The 20,055-nt window shown below is 41.8% G+C and overlaps 2 protein-coding genes across 3 annotated transcripts in view; both read left to right on the forward strand.

Annotated features, from left to right (window-relative positions):
- Positions 1 to 70: 70 nt before the first annotated feature.
- Positions 71 to 11,814, forward strand: hrob (homologous recombination factor with OB-fold). The gene is made up of 10 exons (XM_084570695.1): positions 71 to 312; positions 493 to 543; positions 715 to 1,629; positions 1,766 to 1,849; positions 3,382 to 3,510; positions 4,821 to 4,929; positions 7,078 to 7,163; positions 7,256 to 7,378; positions 7,472 to 7,697; positions 9,176 to 11,814. The coding sequence occupies exons 1-10, from the start codon at positions 301 to 303 to the stop codon at positions 9,226 to 9,228; spliced, it is 1,788 nt and encodes a 595-aa protein (XP_084426821.1). The 5' UTR covers positions 71 to 300; the 3' UTR covers positions 9,229 to 11,814.
- Positions 11,815 to 14,261: 2,447 nt separating this feature from the next.
- The window catches only part of LOC311507070 (acid-sensing ion channel 2-like), a 259,325-nt gene continuing 253,531 nt past the window's right edge, over positions 14,262 to 20,055 (forward strand). Inside the window, exons 1-2 of one of the 2 annotated variants that reach the window (XM_084571274.1) lie at positions 14,262 to 14,373; positions 17,173 to 17,925. In XM_084571274.1, coding sequence (XP_084427400.1) covers positions 17,219 to 17,911 — 693 coding nt within the window. In that variant the 5' untranslated portion in view covers positions 14,262 to 14,373; positions 17,173 to 17,218 and the 3' untranslated portion in view covers positions 17,912 to 17,925. Of the gene's footprint in view, positions 14,374 to 16,828; positions 17,926 to 20,055 lie in introns of those variants that run through there. The other variant, XM_084571275.1, reaches the window with a different exon arrangement.

Raw genomic sequence — 20,055 nt, forward strand, 5'->3', positions numbered from 1 at the left:
TAAAAGTGAAGCTAGCTTGAATCCGGAAGTAATACGGTGCAAATGCTCTCGCTCTGCTTCAACACTCTTTGCAGAAGCATTCCTTACGTCATGACGTCGTGTTTGGTTTGAACCAGCGTCGCGGTACCAAGCAGCAAAGTTTTCATGTAGCTAGCTGGCTAGTCGCGTTTGCTTACCAAAGTAAATGTATTGTAAAAGAAAATATCTCTTTATGCACCGTTATTGAATGGCCGTCCATGTCGACGTAAGCTTGGTGTCTCTGTCCAAACTGATCAAACAAGGCTTCCATCGCGATATCTCATGACTACGATGGTAAGTGTCCAGAAAACTAAAAGCAGCTCGAGCTAACATATGCTAGCAAAGCTCACAGGTAGCACAAATGTACGACACGTTTTTATGAGTCCATTTTGAATAGTTTAACAGCATCTTGGCATTTGTTGCCGCTCGTGTTGTGAAGGGATTTCATTTTATGTGTTGTAACTTCTGTTGTAGAGCTGCACGTTAGGTGGCCTGTTCAGCATTGGAGAGGACTTCGATGATGAGGTGACTTGAACACACCTGATTTCATCTGTTACTTAACTGTCAGCACCTACAGCTCGCATTCTGCAGCATAATGATCCTCCTGCGTCTCATCGTTTCCTCTGTGTGTGTGTGTGTGTGTGTGTGTGTGTGTGTGTGTGTGTGTGTGTGTGTGTGCGCGCGCGTGTTTCCCAGGACCTGCTCGGGACAGACTGGGCAGCCTCCTCATCTTCTGGACCAGCCGATGTGACAGCTGCTGTGTCATCCTGCGCTCTGCGTGCCTCCTCTGTTGCTCACAGAGCCCCGGAGAAAATTTGCCTCCAGCAAACTGGAGAGAGATCAGCTGCCCTGTGTACTGGCACACCATCAAGGAGCAGCACGCACACTGCTGCTGGACAAACTGTTGCTTTGGGTTTGAGACAACTCTCCTCCTCCTCCTCCTCCTCCTCCGCTCAGCCTTATTCTCTCCCTCCTCCTCCTACACTAAATAACTGTCTGCCAAATTTGGCGTCAAATGTTAACACAAAGGAGTCTCTGAAGCCCAGCGTGGCTCAGGATGACTTTGATGACTGGGACGTTGACCTTGCTGACCTGGATGAGTGCGACAGCCAAATGGGGCAGCCCCCTCCACCTGCGCCCAGAGTCGAGGCTTCAGCCAAAACTCTGCGACCTTCGACGTGTGGACGGATTCAGACACCTCCTCCTCGGACCCTTTCCACTCCACATCCACAACCGACAAATCCCTGTCCCACTTTTGCATTAGCCCCTCCTCAGAGCCCTGGTGTTTTTCCTGGCCTCACCGCGACTTCTCCTGCACCCAGCCCCATTTCCAGGACACTCAACAAACCTCAGCAGCCGCACAAACCATGGGCAACTCCCAAACCTTCCCCTCGGGGCCGTAACCTCTTTGAGACGGTCTCCCCGGCTCCCTCCCCCTCTGTGAGCTCCTCCACTCTGAGCCCTCATCCCCTCCACACACCTGTCCTCACCAACCGCCTGGTCCAGCTGGTATCTGCCTCCAGTAATCATCCTAAGAAGAGGCCTCGCTCTGAGCCTCAGCGGCCCAGGACGCGGCGCTTCCCCGGTCCTGCAGGACTTCTGCCACAACAGGTTATTCTCATGCAGCACTGGCGCTCTCCCTCTGCCACTCATCTGAAATACCTCACATCTGTTTGTACCTGCCGAGATGATGTGTGTTTGTTTATCCGCCCTGGTGCCATATTATGATTTAAATCTTGTTTTTCAGCCTCAGGGTCAGAACATGGACCAGATAGTGGTGTCTGTTCCTCAGACTCCTGCTCACGGGGTTGTGGCCCGACTGCCTAACCAGGTAAATAAAAACATAAACAGAGATGGAGTTATTCTCGGCACACATGAAACTTTGATATACTGAAGGTCTTCAGCTGGTGAATAAATTACATATTCTGTCAACACTTTTTTCTATTAGTTTAGTTTGCCAAATGTCAGGAAACAATGGAAACTATTTGCTATTGACCAAGCTGACATTTTTTTAATTGTCTTCATTTAAACAGTCAAGCTCATCACTGGATGGTTTAGGTTGATACCGTAGAGGATAAGATAACCTCTCTGGAGAAAGCTGTTGACCATTTTATTTCTAAAAAAGCCTCTCAGATAAATTGTTAAATGTTTAATGGAATGCTTTCCTGACAGACAAACTAGGTTGTTGTTTCATGTGTGAAGACAACACTTCAGTAGAGCCCTGCTAATCTGGTGCTGGTCAGCTCTGCGCTGAATGATGCCTTCATGTTCTCCTTGGAAATTACAACTTTGAAGTTTTCAAGTTCTCACTAAAGCTATCATTTCTACCTAGTCTTTTCTGCGATAGACTCCCTTAAACCCAGATTAACATAAGGCAGGAGTGAAGCTGGGAAGGTGTCCCTCACACAGTCATCTTTTTGCTGTGTACAACTGAAGAGCAATAACTGATCTTGTTCCATCTGCATCTAGCAAGGCTTTAGTTGTTTCCAAAATGACTGTTTGGGGTTGCCAACAAATCCCCACTGTTTGGGCTGCACTACTTATTAATTCCAACATGCTGAGATATTGCATTTTTTCTTCATATTTTTTCAAAAGAAGAAGAGAGAGAAAAATACAAAACCCTCAGTGTTCACAGTAATACGGACAATTTTGCTTCACCCAATTGAAGTCATTCTAAATACAGATTCTGGTTTAAGTTTTTATAAGGATGCTAAATAATGGGATGGAAGACTGATGCATCCTAAATATCAATCACTATAGAACTGACATTAGCAGTGAATCCATTCACTAAATGAAAAAAACCCAGATGGAGCCATGCTTTTAACACTGCTGCCCTCATTGATTCCTGCTTCATTCGTCTTGTTTGAGCAACTGGTCGTTTTGCTCTGTCCACGTTTGTACCCCCCATTTAAACTCGTCATTTCACCTGATGTTTACACAACCCTGGCAAACACAGGCAGAAAGAATGTGTTTATGTTAACCAGAGAAAAACGGTACGATCAAGTTTTTACGTGGTCTTTAGGAGCTAATATTTTGTGGTATAATTGTGTCCATGTAAATGAAAACACTGAGGTCAATAAACCTTCAACCAATGTTTTGGCCACAGGGGGCAGCAACAGCAGTCTGAGAACACTATTGACTTCATATTTGAAGTTTACATAGAAAACAGACGCTTATTTAAACATCCACTATGTTAGTTGCCATCCGATATCCACTGTCTTTTAGCTCTGTGGTGAACGTCCTCTATCTCTTCAGGGAAACGCCTGTCTCTTCAGCTACTAGAGTAGCTACCGATAACCAGGATCTGTTTGTTGTTTGGTGCATTGTTAGCACTACATGACACAGTGTGACTTTGTGTTAAAGGGTTCCAGCTCACAGGAAGAGGAGTTCAGCAGTGGTGCCTGGGCAGCGATGAAGGCAGAGATGGGACTGGATGAGAGGAATCCATCGTGCTTCCTGCACTCCTACAGTGTGGTCATGGTGCTTCGCAAGGCAAGCTATCATTACACATCTGTAGTTGTTCACTTACAAACACCTTACAGGAGAAAGTCCTACTCAAGCTGTTTACTGAAGTGCTGTTTTATGTGCTGGGATATTCAGGTCAAACAGTTATTTATCCTCCCTCATAACAGGCTGTGTCGCTGCTGGAGGTCTATTAGCATAATCAGGACAAATGACTGCGCTGCTCCGGAGGTGTTTTGTGATTATAAACAGTGTGATCACTCATCAATCACGCTAATGGAGACTGTGCTGTTGTTCTCCTCTCTCTCTCCATCTGTAACTACTGGAGGCAGCCTCCGTGGAACAGTTTTATCCTGTCATCCATCTTTAATATATAACAGTATACTAAGTACTCAAAATTGAACAGTTTCAATTTTGAGTACTTACACATGTTGGTTTCTGCTGCGTGTGCTTGACTCCATCTCCAGCCACAGAATCACTGGCAGGATGCTGACTAAGCTCATTCAGGTTAAGCTGTTTACATGAATGTGGCCTTCCCAAAATCCTTGTTTGCATGAATAAAACAAATGAGCACAGAGCTCCAGGATGTTTCATTTGATGCAGTGGAAAGAAAGGATGATCCCAATAGTAAATCCTGCTCATGGCTGTTTGATTTATTGACATCAGCAGCACATCTTCATCACCTTCACAACTCTGTGGGTGTAGATGGTGAAAATGGAGTTGAATTTAAAGTTTACTGATTTAACAACAAAGAGCTGTTTACATGACACTAGTATTCTACTACTTATCAGAATAACAATGCCTCATATAACCACCTCACTCAGAACAGACTGGCCCAATTACCAGGAAGTATCGATCAGATTGAGAGTGGTGGTGTAAGCCTTTGATAACCAGAAAAATATTTAAATATTAACATATACATTGGTTCTGTGATCAGTTGATGTGTTGAGTTCTCTGGCAGGACATTTTCTTTTCAAATTTGCTGATATAATTCAGAATTCATTGGTCTGTAAATGATGGCAAGCCGTCCTGGTGCAGATGCAGCAAAACGGGCTGCCCATGTTTCACTGACAGGATGAGGTTGTGATGCTGGAATACAGTGCTGTTTAATCTCCAGACATGAGCCTCTCATTTAAGATAAATTATTCTACTTTGATCTTGTCTGTCCGCAATACATTTTCCAAATAGACATCTGGCTTATCCACATGATGTATCGAAAACTGTTTTTTTGCTTAAAAAATATAATGATCAAATCAATTTGTTTTGACTGCCAGTTAATCTGTCAATGAACCAATCAAATCCAGGAAGCTGATGTGATGGTTTCTCTCTTCTTCAATCAGGCTGCACTGAAACAACTGACAAAAAACAAAGTGCCCAACATGGCTGTGGTTCTGAAGAGCATCATCCACACACATGCTGATGCCAAGGTTGTGTTCAAAGACCCGACAGGTAGTGATCACACAAACACATACACAATTAATAAATACAGTGACTCATTGTGGAAATGATGTGATATGTTGTAACACTGAAACACTCCAAGCTGCACTAAGCTGTTGGTTTTACCTTTAACATTTGCTCTCTGAGACCTCGCCATCATACACTTTGGGCCTGTTCAGATTTGATTCAGGTTTTCCGATGTAGCCAAGTGGCCAGCTTTAGGTATGTGTGTTCATGTGTCTCCAGATCCGGTCTCAGTTTGCAAATAAACCCTGACATCATCTGGGGCGCAGTAGAATATTTTAACAGCTGCTGTCTCGTTGTACTCGTATTAAATACTTCTATTTGTGAATTCTTACTTAGATTTTATTTTTTTACTTGGTTAATAGCTTACTATTAAACATTCCTTTTCAGGTGATCATTTATAATGAATGAGGCAAAACTCAGGCAAATGTGATCACAGTGCATCCTGAGAATGTTCACCCCTGTCTTTTACACTGGCCACTTGCAATCAGATTACCCAGATTGGATCTTAATGCTAGGTCTGAACCGGCCCTTCAGCCACAGTAACATTCCTGATTAGACATGCAGATGCAGAGCACACCCACACACATTAAGTTCACATCTGTCCTTCCTCTGGAACAGGAATATTTTTTCTCTCATCCACTCGGTTCCTCTCCTGCTTCATCTTAAACCTTCACCCTTTCCACTGATCCACCTCTAAGCTGAGGTGGTTGCCATGGTCACCAAATAGCCGCACCACGAGGTGTACTGATTATCAGCACTCAGGAGTGGATGTTGTTCTCAATGCCAGACTTAAGTGCTTATTGGGGATTCAATTGCAGTGAATTGGCATCAGTAGCAAGTGGGTATTAAGCTACCGTACGCTCTGTAATGTTCCTCCCACCTGCTGGAAGATTTGCAGCTTTTTCCCCAGCACTGTGTCTCGGAGGCTGCTGGGCTGAAAGAACAATTCGATTAATTGATATTAAGATGAGTCATTAATTGGGAAAAATTTAAATAAATAAATAAACATTTTTTTTTTCATAATTTTGGACGTATATATACTTAATGTTGTTATGTTCTCTCCTCTGCGTGGGTTCTCTCCAGGTACTCCAGCTTCCTCCCACCGTCTAAAGACATGCTCATTAGGTCATTAGGTCATAAGTTCCACCCCCTCCATGTTAGTGGGCGGGACTTGGGCCAAACTAAAACACTAAAATACATGTCCAGTAATTTTTTTTCATTTTAGGTATTTAATATAATACTGATGCATGCTCAAGTGTTTTGTCTCATAAGTTTTGTTTGATGCTATAGAAACAGGATGTGACATGATGACTACAAGTTGCCATGCCAACTGCTTGGTGAAGCAGTTCCGTAGGACCATGAGAGTAGGAATAAATAAACAAGTGCAGTGTATAATCCAGCATTTTTTTGTAACTGGTGGAGGTAGAGCAGAGCGTAGTATTAAGCAAACTAAAATGGGGTGGGCCAATGATCGCGTGGCTCCGTGTGGCTCCACTCTTGGACTGTACTGCGAAGACTCTAGCTCCAAACAGGTTGGCCAATGGGAGGAAGTGGGGACGCATTATCCGTATTTATACAGCCTACGTAAACCCATGGACCCTTATTTTTTGACCAAAGACGACACTAGTCAGTGTTTTATGTCAAGATAAATGCTGCAGGCTTTTATACACTGAAAGAAGCTTGTGGAGCTTTTGTTCATATTTCTTTGCATGCAATCAAGGACATATGTCACTGAAAGCAGATGTGGGTACCCCTGGATTTTTATAGGTTAGCTTATTTTGTTGAGGAAAAGAAATTTACTTGTGAGGTCTGTTTGTCCTGAATGATACATATAATGGGTTTAGATGGAAGGCACTTGCACAAGGTAACTCTACAGGGAGGGCATCTTCAAGAGACTATTTAAGAGGAAAAAATAAGAAGTGAAGAGGAAAGGGTGGTCTCAAGCCATATTTAGCTTTTATTTGAATGCTATGTCATGTTTCTCACCCACTGACCTACATTATATTCTGATAGGTGAACAGATTTAATTAAATTTTAACATAGTACACTGTGAGTGCCTGCCGAACATGTTGGGCTTTCAACCAGTCATTGTTTTAAAGTGACGGTGTTCTGTACTCTCACATTTCTGCTCAGGGGAGATTCAGGGGACAGTGCATCGGCGTCTGTTAGAGAACAGAGTGGATGAACTGAAGGTTGGAGCGGTACTACTGCTCAAGCAAGTAAGACTCACTGCCTACAGTTATAAGTATTACCTACCATGGTAACTGCAGTGCAGTGGTTACAAAGCTGTGCATCTGTCTTGTGTGAACAGGTGGGCGTGTTTTCCCCCTCCCATCATAACCATTACCTGAACGTGACTCCCAATAACCTGCTGAGGATCTATGCTCCTGATGGAGTCCCTCTGTCTGCCACTCCACTCTCTCCACTGGTCCTGGTGAGCACTGACAGTTGCACATAGCACATGTACATTTCAACAAATATTAAATCTCTCATCCAGTCAACTTGCTGGTGTCCCTTTGATTTCCAGGAGCCAATATTGCCATCACCCACTGGGAATCCCAGCGCCCAGCGGGAGCCTGTGTCTCGTATGCAGCTGGTGTTTGACGAAGAGGACGACGAGGGAAAAGATGGGGAAAGACGCTCAGAAGGAGTCAAAGACTCTCGAGTTCCTGCAGACGCAAGGTTCAGCTCGAGCAGAAGCCCCCGAGAGCATCCTGGAAACCAAGCTCCACAGGACTCAGGCTGGGATGCAGGTGGGGCCCCATGTAATAAAAACTTGTAAGGAGACTGATAAGAGATTCATTCCAGTCACACTCTGCTGCCAAGTGTCAGACTGCAGTAAAATGTTGGTTGTGCTGAATAAAACAGCAGTGCTGTCTGGTGATGTTTGACTGTGACCCCAAAGCCAGTGGCAATGTAGGAAAACAATGACTTCTGATTGCATTGTTCTGCACCAGAGCTGCTTTCCCATTTAAATGAATCCATTGTTTTGTTTCTGTTATTCTGTTAGTGGAATGCAATATTATGTAGATGCACAAGATAACTGACAATACAAGGTCTTAAAATTCCATGATTTGCCTGATCAGACGTCATCTCATAAATATTAATCTAATAATGAAATGAAATGTCCCAGTGTTTCTGGGCACTGAGTCCTTAATGTCGTTGCTTCATTCTTAAAGGTCAAGAGACAAATATTCCAATCACTATTATTTCTGAGAATGTCAAGACGTTTTGTATAGCACTCCTAGAAGATAAAGCTTTAGCCATCAATAGATCAGAATTTTCACTCAGAAACATGAGAAATCAGCATGTGAGACTGATCAAGGGAAACCCAAGTCTGAGCTGAGCCTGACAGCCAACAATGGTAGCTGTGGCTCATCCACTGTTCACAAGATTATAGGTTCGAGCTCCAGCTTCTCTGTCCACATGTTAGAAATGTTTGGTAGAGTCCAATTTTGGGGGTTCCTGGTGGGCCAAGACGTCCTGTTTGTTTGCTGGTCATTAGTTACCACCTGACTAGCAACAGAAGTAGTAGTTGACAGCTTGACAGGTTACACTCAGTCAATAGCTTACAACCACTGCAACGGCTTTGTATTTGCTTGACCAACACAACGTGCTTGCTTGCTGACAGGATATGACTGGGCTTTCACTTCTTTTCCTCTCCACACAGACAGCGTACCTGCATGCAACCAAAGCCCCCTTGAATGTTTGTAGCTTGAGTAGTGTTAACCAAACACAAATCCAAAACCATCCACCACCACCACAACCTTATCCTTTTTCTGCAGATTCTGCATATTCACAAGCAGATAACTCTACATTGACATTAGACCAGCAGTTTGCACAGTAGCTCATTGCTGTTCATGTGCATAAATGACAGGTAAAACAGAATAAATGTGCTACATGCAGGACATTTACTATACAAAATCTTTCAGATCTGGGTAAAATCATTGTTTTGATTTGGCACCACCCTCAAGCTACACTTTACATTTTGAAACTGAAAATGTATCACTTTGTTTTTCATCCATCATTTGCACACTTGTGTTTTAAAAAGAATAATTGCTATAAATAGACTATAGACTAGTTATTTTCACTATTGATTAATTTCTACTTATAGTATTATTTGATGAAAATGATTCTATCACGGTCCAAGATGAAGTTATGCATGTCCTTTTGTGTTCAACTCGTCTGAAATAACTGCTGTCTGATGTCCTGACCTGTCTGTCTTGTGCAGATGACCTGGATGAACTGCTGGGAGAGCTACATGAAGACACCTACAGCTTTTGATGGCAACTTCACATCAGATCTTCTTTATCTTCTTTACAGACTTTATGACTGATTTCTGTTAAAAAACTGTTTCCTTATATCACCTTATTTAAATCAAGAGCAGGTCTAAATATGTACAGTACATTTTGAAAAGATTAGATCCTGTTCATAAATATTCACGGAGAAGAGAATGAATTAATTAGTTGTTAATGCTATGCGTCATTGATGTGTCACTAGAAGCCAGCACATGCTCATTATTTCAGAAAGCAGCCGTGTTTGATATCAGCTCCGTGTCTTACACTGTACTCTTGTAGACTTTAATGAGTCTGGGATTGTGTGTATGTGTGTTACAGGATGTTCCCTTCGCTTTCCTTTCATTCTCATCCACTGCTGTACTTGCTTCAGTGACCTTGAAATGGAAAACTAATCTACACAACATTGATTTGCTAATTATGCAAAAAGAGCTTTGTCTGTTTGTTGTGTGTCTCCATTTGTCCTCAACCTCCATTTTCAGTCGCGTCTGCGAGGCTCGAGGTAGATCAGCTGACCCCGCCTGTTTACAGTGCTTTAAGAGGAGAGGTTTTTGGGCAAGGATTGTAGGGAGGTAGTTTTATGTGAGAAGCATTTACCTGGCCCTGTCTACATCATCCAGCAGGCTCTTATTGAGGCTTTCCCAATAGCACTTCGCCCCTAGATCTAAGCTCCTCCTCTAGACCTTCTTTACTATAGCAGATTCAGGTTAATCCTCAGCCTCTTTCTCATTTGAGCATGGTGCAGCTCAAAAGAGAGAGAATGGGGAAGATGAAATGGGTCGTGTTTATGGTCCCTGCTCTTAGCTGTTTGCCTTAAATGAGTACAGTTTATAGTGCAGCCGATAAGTATTTGAATAGCTGCACTTCTTCTGGTGTTTGGGCTCTGCACTTCTGCACACTGGATCTGAAATAAAGCAGCGAATGAAAGCTGATTTTCAGTCAAAATGCAGAAGCAGACCTGTTTGCATTACTTTATAATGCAGGTAAATGAAAAGTCAGTTTGACAATGTTCAGTGGCGCAGGGTGCTGTGCTTAAAAATGGTCTTTAAAGTTTAAAGGTAGCACAAACTTCTTTTATATTGGTTTTGTAGCAAAAAATCACAAATTTCAAATTCATTGCTAATATACGCAAATTGGACTATGTAAAATCCAATTTTTACACGGTATTGATGTGAAGTCCCTCAAGTCAAGTCAGCACTTGGACATTATGGTCAGTGATTCATTCAAAATCTAAAGGGCTGTATTATAGAGACAGATATGACAGTATTTCATTTTTCTTCACAGTAGTTACTCACACTGTGGGTCAGGACACCACCAAGAGGTCCTAAGATAATTCTGTGGGGGTCACTTTATAAGTGATTGCTGACCTTTTTGGCTTGTTGCCCCTTAAAATAATAGCTCTATGCCTCTCTATAGAACACACCGATCAGGCGTAAGTTTATGACTGCTGACAGCTTAAGTGAATAACACTGATTATCTCTTTATCACAGCACCTGCTAGTGGGTAGGATATTATAGGCAGTAAGTGAACATTTTGTAAAGTTGATGTGTTTGAAGCAGGAAAAAGGATTTGATCAAGATTGATAAGGGCCAAATTGTGTAGGTGACATGACTGGGTCAAAAGCACTCCAAAGCTGCAGCTCTTGTGGGGTGTTCCTGGTCTGCAGTGGTCAGTATCTATCAAAAGTTACCAAAGGAAGGAAGAGAGGTGAACCTGTGACAGGGTCATGGGCTGCTAAGGCTCCCTGATGTACGTGGGGAGCGAAGGCTGGCCCGTGTGGTCTGGTCCAAGAGATGAGCTGCTGTAGCTCACATTGCTGAAGACATTCACGCTGGTTCTGAAAGAAAGGTGTCGGAACACACAGTACATTGTAGTTTGTTGCATATGGGGCTGCATATCAAATCAAGCATCTGTGGGATGTGCTGAACAAACAAATCTGATCTGCTACTAACATATTGGTGCCAGATACCACAGCACACCTTCAGGGGTCTCGTGGAGTCCACGCCTTGACGGGTCAGGGCCTTACAATTTGAAATCCTGAGAAACACAGTTAGACAAGGAGAAGTGCCATCACAGAGCAGAATCCCAGATGAAGGTAGTAGGAAAGGACAGGACCCCCTGAAGTCTAGACACTGCTGGTGGTGGAGCAGAGAGACTGAGAGACAGTCAGGATGAGGTAGAGATGTGGAGGAGGAGGGCTGCAATGACAGCCTGGAAGGCAAAGTGACAGAGTTGCAATGAGTTTAAAGAGCAGGGACTTGGGGTGGGCTCAAAGAATGCAGTGAAATAGATAATTAGATATGAAAAGTGATGCTGCAATAGATATTGAAGTGATTTGGATAGCGTAGGAAAGAGGAAGTGCATGAAATGAGGAGGAGAATGGATCAGCAGAAATGGCCAAACTGAACCTAGAGACAAAATGTATGAACAGATCTTTACTTTTGCACAGGCCTCATAAAGTATAAGAAAAATAGGATTAAATCTAAATCTGGGATTAAAAAATAAAACAAATCTCAAACCTTTGTATTTTCCTGAAAATTCCATTCTTTAAATGTCCTTACAATAAAGCAGAACAGTATGTAAATATGAGATGTAAAGTCTTTTGTTCATAACAAGCGATCCAGGGTCACAATTAGACAATGCTTAATTTTAAAGAGGCCACAAGCCAAAAAAATGAATAAATCACTGCGTTTGACACAGTCCAACAATAAATGACCTATAGTGTCTGTGTTGATACCAGCAGGTGGTAGCATTGAACCCCTCTGGGTCCTAGTGGACATCATTAACCCAGTTCATGAGTTTATGAGAGCGAGCAGATATCCAGCACCTGTTTAATTGGGGGGAACTTAATTTGACCAGAACAGGAGTCTTTGAAACTGTCTTCATGTGTGTATGAAGAGGGGGTTGCTCCTTCCCTAATCTGCACATCTACCAATTAAGACCTTCACAAAAGGAGGGCTTGGTTCCAGCACTCTGTGGCTATTCCTAACACACTCTGGAATAATTTGCCCTTCTACTTCAATCGCCTCTCGCCAGAGGTAATAATCAACTGATCCTAGTCACGCCAACTCTGGTACTTACACATCCTAATTATCTCCTGGTAAGAGCTTATTATTTTTCATAAGCCATTAAGATAGTCAGAAAGTGTAATTACTCTTCCAGTCTTGTCATGCATATAGTATAAGAAGTACCAAATGACCCAATATAATTTAAAAAATACATTTAGTAAGGATTCTTATCCTTGGTTTATTCTGGTTGAGTGTCCCTGGAGGAAAGCGAACTTTCTCATCTCTGACGTAAAGCACTGGTAATGCAGAAATAGGCCCGAAAATCCTACCAGTTCTGTACATTTTAACAAGGTCTGTCTTTATTGAAGAGATGATAGCTCTCAATACTTGAAAAGTTGGGGAAAAAGACAATCTGTTCTCATATGGGAGCTGAAGAGGAAAAGAAACTGCTGTGTGGGTTTTGTTACATGTTCTTCGCAACTGATGGAGGTAAAAATGATAATTCTGAAAATGTCCATGTTTTTGAGCACAATGAATTCTCATCCGTCTTGGCGGAAATGTCGAAGCAACTCTATTGAGAGGTTGTTTAATTTCGATCATCTTATCATCTTAAATCTTTTCAAGTACAAAAAACATGTCAACTAATTGGAAAATTGAACATCTTTTCAACTCCATCTGCTGATAAGGAACGTGATATGACTGAAAGCTGCAGAATGGCTACTGAATGACTCTTGAATTAGCATTCAAGTCAAGACTGAACTTTAAACCTCAAATAACAATGGAGTAAAATTTGTTGTTAGATTGGTTTCGGTTTAGTTCCCTCAATGCATTATGTATTGTGCATATAATATACAGTGCATATTTATGTATGCAGTTGGCATATCTTCACAATGTCTCTAAGAGCACTGATTCTCTGCTGTCAGTGTTAATCAAAGCCAGTCAGCACATTTATGCTGACAGAAAACAAACACAGGCTCATATTTCAGAATGTTTCAATAACATTTTTAGCATTAATACCATGCAAATTAAAAAGAAAAGTACAAGGAAAGGCTAACAATCCTCCTGCCTTTACTAATCCTGTGGTTGGTTGGATGGATTAAGGCAGATAAGATTGCTAAAGCAAAAAGCCTTATTTTCAACCCCGGAGACTGTTTAATCCCTGTAAAACTACACTCATTACCTCGGTGGAAAAAATGGGGAGATTTGCTTAATTAAGTTGTTAAGAAACCAGCAAACCCTGCAGCTGTGTGAGACCACAGCAAATTTCATTTGGGAGGAAGACTGTGTAGTCGACTGTGTGATGGCTTTGGGTGTAAATGAGTGTGTGCCTGACAGAAAGATAACGCTAACACGTTGCATCTTTCAGCTTCAGTCATTCTTGACTTGTATGTAGCGTTTCTGTGTAGTTGCAAATTGGTAAGTTGAGTGTGAAAGGGCAATGCGATGGAGGGATAGCCCTCGTTGACATGGTCTTTTAATATGAGTAGTTTAGTCACAAACTGATGATATTTTAATATTGCTAGTTCTTAGACTTCCAAACAAGTTCAGTGTAGAGATATTCTTGGTGTGAACGGTCCAGGGCCAGAGATCTAGTCCTAGTGTCTCTCCTATAGACATTATTTTGTATGTTAGATACTGCTGAGTAAATTGGAGTTAAAATGATTTCTTTCTTATAAAATAAAAGCCAACAAAACACACAAATCATTTAACAACATATAGAACATTGAAAGCATTTTCAGATTTTAGGAAAGGCTGCTATATTCTTCTGAAAGCAATAAACACACTGTAAATGTTATTTATTTTATGTTCATTCTCATTTGAAATGATCTGGTCGTATTTTATTTTGGCACGCAACAACGGAAAGCTGGATGATTTCCGGTCGCCATCTTTAGCTAATTAGTTTCAGGTGCGCCAAACGAAACAGTCTGCAGTGTGTATGCCCTCATGAAAGATAGGGTAAATATACTTTAACGGCGCTTCAAATGAATACTTTTCAGTGTTTTTGTTGAACACGCAAAACACTTAACAAGTGAAGGATTAAGTTACCCGATAATGAAGAAAGAAGAGGACTAAATCGAGAACTGGGGGCGGAACCGTCCTGCTGAACATGACGTTAACCGCAGCAGGTAAGCTAACATAACAAACAAATATTTAATACAACCAAATATTTGGGCGACTGGGAAGAAGAGATAGATTTCGTAAAAGTCATTAAAATGATTTCACATAAACAAGAGCATGTAGCTAACAAAGTTTTAATGTGCTATCTGAAATTTTGCAGAGAGGTAAAGGTGCGTGGTGATGAAACAAAATGGTGCTAATATGAACTAAGCGTTGTGGAAAAAATTACCGTTTATAGGCCGGCAATAATTATTTAGTACTGACAAAGTGATTGCATTACTCAGTTCTAAATTCATTATTGTTAACCACTGCACGGTGGAAATGGGAATTTAATTAAACTGCGCAAAAACTTAAAAAAAATAGTATAGGGTTTTTTATCCTAGGGGTATTAAGGCATACTTTTATATGAGAGGCTGTTTCATTTGGGCTCCTCATTACTTTTTAATCATTTAATTAGGGGTGTGCAGTAATTGCCCAGTAATCGTAAAAAATGAGGTTTGCCGCTGACAGCATGTTGGGATGTTACCAAAAGGGACCTTGAATCTTTTAGTGGGTGGCTTGCTGTTTGGATTCATTGAATCATTGTCAGTATTGACTTGTATCTCTTGTGTCTATCATATGTGGTGGAAGATGGTGTAATGACTATAGAGTTAGTGTTACTGTGTTATGGTAATGTCTACAAAACAAATAATGGTTAGCATAGGACATAAAACAGTGATGATGTTGATTGTCAAACATTTCTTCACACAACGCAACAATGAATTTGTATGAGAATCTGGTCTCTCACCTTAAGTCATATAGTTTATTTTGGTGTTTGTAATTGTTGTTGATAGAAATGTAATTTTCAGCCTTGTTAACACTGGAATTTGCAGTTTTTAGTCACCAATGAGCCTTATCACAAATTATTATGTTAGCTCATATTATTATTTTTATTATTTGTCTAAAAAAAGGCCAGTATCAAGAGTTTCCTCCATAACTTCCATCTTTAATGAGCTTTACGTTTCATTCCAGCTGAAGCTGACGAGTATTAAATCCCATTTATTGTCAGTGTTCATGCTGACAACCTGTCTATTTCTATTTAGTCCAAACACACGCTGAGGCGTTTCGTTTTCTCTTTACCACCTTTAAACACTCTCACAGCCTTCTGTTATTTTCTTCTCACCCCTTTCCTCATCCTGTCTCCTTGTATTGCTTCACATACTGGCTTTTTTATCTGTCTTAACACAAAGCTAATCTTACTGCTAAATGAATCAAATTCTTCCAATTAGATATCGACACTTGTGATTTTAATGTTATGTTGTATATCTCAAACACAGTCTGTGTACTTATTAATCCCTTCATATCTGTATCTCGCTCCATGTAACGTCATGTGGTGAATTACTCTGTGTGACATTGCTGTGCAGCCTTTGTGACCACACTTCTTCGTTTGCTCTTTTTTTAGTTTTCCCATCTTATTTTTGTCCTCATCCCTCCCCTCAACCTACATCTCCCTGCCTTTACTCCTCCGTCTCCACTTCTGCTTCATTTCCCATGACATACACCCCCACCCCCCACCCCGACCAAGCAGCCACCACTGTTTTCCCCTCTACTATCTGTCTCTCTGACTACCTCCCGTTTTGCATCCATCCATCACTCTATGCTGATGTGAAAAATGATGGGCTGTGGCACAAATGCGAGCAAAGGTAGCATTGTTTGCTGAAGGAGGGAGGAGGAAACATGTTCAATAAAAGACTTTGCTTTGGAGAGAGCAAGGAGGAGAGCGTTGTCTTCCCTCCTCTCTCCTCCCTCTTCCCTCCCTCCCTCTTTCTACTCTCTCACCGTGTAACCATGTGTGTTTGTGTGTGTGCCTCTCGTTTTTCTCGGCTCTGCTGTTGTTCGCAGCCGCTACAGATGAGCTAGGAAGAGGAGGGAAAGCGGATGTATCTGGCCAGAGGAAAACAGGAGGAGTTTGGATCGGCATGCGAGACTACCCAGCGGCTCTGATCATCAACGGCTCTCTCTCTCTCTAGCCTTCTCTGTGTCCCTCTCTCTTTCACACACACGCACAAATACACACGTGCGCTCTCAGACTCGCACACATTCGCGCCGGCTGGATGTCTTCTCGCTAGGCTGAACGAGAGAGGTGCTTAGGCTTGTCATTAGTTGAGGGCACGGGAGACCATGAGAGGACTTGACGTGTGTGTCTGCGTGCACACTCATGCATAAGAGAGTTACCGCGCGGTGTTTGTGTTTTTGAATGGAGATGAGTCGAGACGTTAAATACACAGAGGCAGCTTTCATTGGCTTGGGTCTTAAGTGACTCTCACCTCTTGCTCCGGCTGTCATAGAGGACTTACCTCTGGTGCTTTTTGTCAATGAAATCGAGCAGTCACAGAGGGCAACAGAGGATGAAAGGGAGGAGGGCAGTTTGGGATTTGGATAGTGTGTGTGTTGGGGGTGTAGTAGGAGCCACAGGCAGGCTGGCAGCCACAGTAACTCTCAGTTCAAGGAAGTGATTGAGAGTGGAGGTGGAGAGGAGAGGGATGCCCTAAGGGAGCATCTTTCTCCTCTGTCTCCAACTCTCTCTAGTAGGTATTTGGATTGTGGAGGTTTTAGCCTTCCTGTGTGTACTTCATCTTCTTTTTTAGATGCTGTTTGCATTTTTTCAGGTTTTTAATCAGTACATGCTACAAATTTATTTTTAACTTTTTTGTTGACCCTTTAATATTTTTGTTTTCCTTCCTTCTCTTCTCTCATGTCTGCCTCTAATCAGTATGGTCAATTTGATTATGGAGTCTCTTAATGATGTTCCCTCTCTGTCTGTGCAGGTGTGAGGTTTACAGGGGGTTCCCTCGCTGAGGAGGTGGAGGGCTGATGATGGATCTGAAGGAAAGTTGTGGTAGTCAGGGGAGCCAGGAGAGCTCAAGCCTACACCCCACCTCCTGGCAAGCTTTTGCCCACACCAGCACACTGCATGGCCTGCGCTTCGTCTTCCCTTATGGTCAGCCCAGTGCACGCCGCTTGCTCTGGGCTGCAGCTCTGCTGGCCTGCCTGGGACTGTTAGCACTGGAGAGTGCAGAGCGGCTGGCCTATTTCCTCTCCTACCCTCACGTGACCAGTGTGGACGCCGTGGTGTCTAGCAGTCTGGTTTTCCCTGCTGTGACTATTTGTAACCTTAATGCTTACCGCTTCAGCCGCCTCACACGCAACGACCTATATCATGCTGGAGAGCTGCTAGCTCTGCTGGATGTGCACCTGACAATCCCCCAGCCACACCTGGCTGAGCCTGATGTGCTCACTTTCCTACAGGAAAAAGCCAACTTCACGGCCTACAAGCCCAAGGCGTTCAGCATGAAGGAGTTCATCGAGAGGGTCGGCCATGACCTCAAAGAGATGATGCTCTACTGCAGATACCAAGGACAGGACTGCAGCCACAGTGACTTCAAAACCGTGAGTCCACTCATATCTACTTTTAAATGTCATCTGTGGTCTGGCCGCAGTTGTGGTCAAACACTCCATGCAGAGTCCTTTGAACTCTTGTGTATTGCTGCACAGGTTGGCCCTTAAGCTTTGTTCTACAAATATATTTTATGCTATTGCCTTGGTGCCTTGGTCTGGCAAATGCAATGCTGGGACAGACCTTCCATATTTTAGTCAGTAAAGCGAAGTAACTGTTTTGGCTTGGGCTGTAGTGAATAGTAAATTCCTTAAAATGCCATTTTAATATTTCTCCGGGTAAGTATTTTATTTATTTTGTTGAGAAAGTCAGAACATTCCAACGTTTGTCTCACTGTTGGATTGATGGATGGATTGTAAAATTACAGCCAGCGTGTACCATTATTTGAGTGGTTGCAAGTGTTAATTTTTGCCCCTGATTTGGCTGTTGAGCATAGCCCTCTTTTGCTTTGTTTGTTCCTTGTAAAACCTCAGGGCACTGGCAGCAAGGCTATGGTCTGTTGCCGTGTACTTTGTAGGACTGATGAATCTAAAATGATGATCCCAACCCTACTCTTTGGTCGATTTAAGTACGCAAGCTTTGACTCAGAGTTGGTTCGTACATTACAATGTGATATTCTGAACATCCACTTGTTGCATGCTTGGACTCCATCAAGCTTATTGTTAATTACGCCCATCAGTGAGTAGATCAGCAGCACACTGCATGAATGCTAGAAAAGGGAAGGTGGAAGTTTTAAAAACCCAACCCTGTTTTTCCTGTTGACTTTGTGGATATTAAAGACTTTTAAACGATCTTGTAAAAGCATTGGAACAGGTATCAAAATAGTGATATCAGGTATCAAAATAGTGATGCCAGTTTTCTGATTTTAACTCATTATCATCAATCTTGCATATTTAACATTTTTGCAGTGTCTGAAATGCATTTGGATGCATCTCTTCTTCTGTTGTATTGTTGGCAGACTATTGACTTGTGTAATCCATCTTACTGAACACTGAGTCTGCAGAAGTTCTGGAGGTGTTGCATTATTATTACCTCATAAGCGGAAGACCTTTCAAAATCAGTCTTCTCTTGTATTATTGCCACATAGTATTAATATAATTATGTCATGGGTAGATGTTGACCAGCATTATATCAAATCCGAATTTTGAATCTCTGATCCGATACAAAATTAATTCAGCATTAACATTTGATAAGAAATAAAAGGCATAAATGACTAAATCTTCAACATATTTTGTTCAGATGTGCGATTTTATTGCAGTGGGTGAGAAGAGAGAAATTATGCAAAATTCAGATTTTTATTTAACAAACTGAACTTAAGCAGCACTGACAAAAGATTAGGATCTAAAAAAAAAAATGAAGTCTTACAAGCTAAAAGTTTCAATATAATAACTATAAAAGCAGTTAGATTGTGGTTGTAGTCTGGCTCTACAGACTGATTTTTCTTTTAGGGACCCAGTAAACAGTTTGTCTGTTAATTTTTGCTCCAAATTAAATGTAGCCTCATGTTGTCTTACATAAAAATGATCCATGTGAATTCCATGCAGATTTAAAACTCGAGAATCACAAGACATTGACGTGAGTTTGGAAGACACTTTTAGTTAAGGAGTGGTATTGGTGGTACAGTCTTTGGCTGAGTGTAGGCGCCACTATGAAGAGTGTACACTGATTACAGCCAAACATTTCTCCACAACTGATAAAATTAGCTTAGGGTAATGTAGTGATGTGATTTTTAAAAATTTAACATACTTGATGCTCACTGCAATGGACTGCATAAAAGCAACCTTTATGAGCTCTTAATACTTAAAAGACATGTATGGCATTTTGGAGATTGGCTCCCTCTATATGTGAAAGCAAATGTGTAAAGTAAAAAAGCTATATCATGCAAGCACATATGGTCATTTTTCACTGTGTGTACTTTCCTAGTTTGATCCAATTTTCTTCCCTCTCTTCATAGAGCAGTGTATCATGAAGACACAGGGTCATGTAATGGGCAATGCTTAACTAACATTTGGAGTTTCCATTTTTAGAGATTACAGCTGATTCTTTTTTGGTGGGCCTCAAAACTGACCAGCGATGCATGCACAGTGCAAACTCTGTGATTTCATGTGGTTTGATGAGCGCTTTGTTTTATAGAGTGGACACTGCTATTATTCACAGAACTTATTCAAGACATTATTGCACATCAGCTGTGTGTAATGTGAGGCATTAAAGCGTCTAGGTCTGTGTTTGTTACTGTTGGATTAATGTTTTATCT

The sequence above is a fragment of the Chelon labrosus genome (assembly GCF_963514085.1).
Source record: "Chelon labrosus genome assembly, chromosome: 21".
Classification (NCBI taxonomy): Eukaryota; Metazoa; Chordata; class Actinopteri; order Mugiliformes; family Mugilidae; genus Chelon; species Chelon labrosus.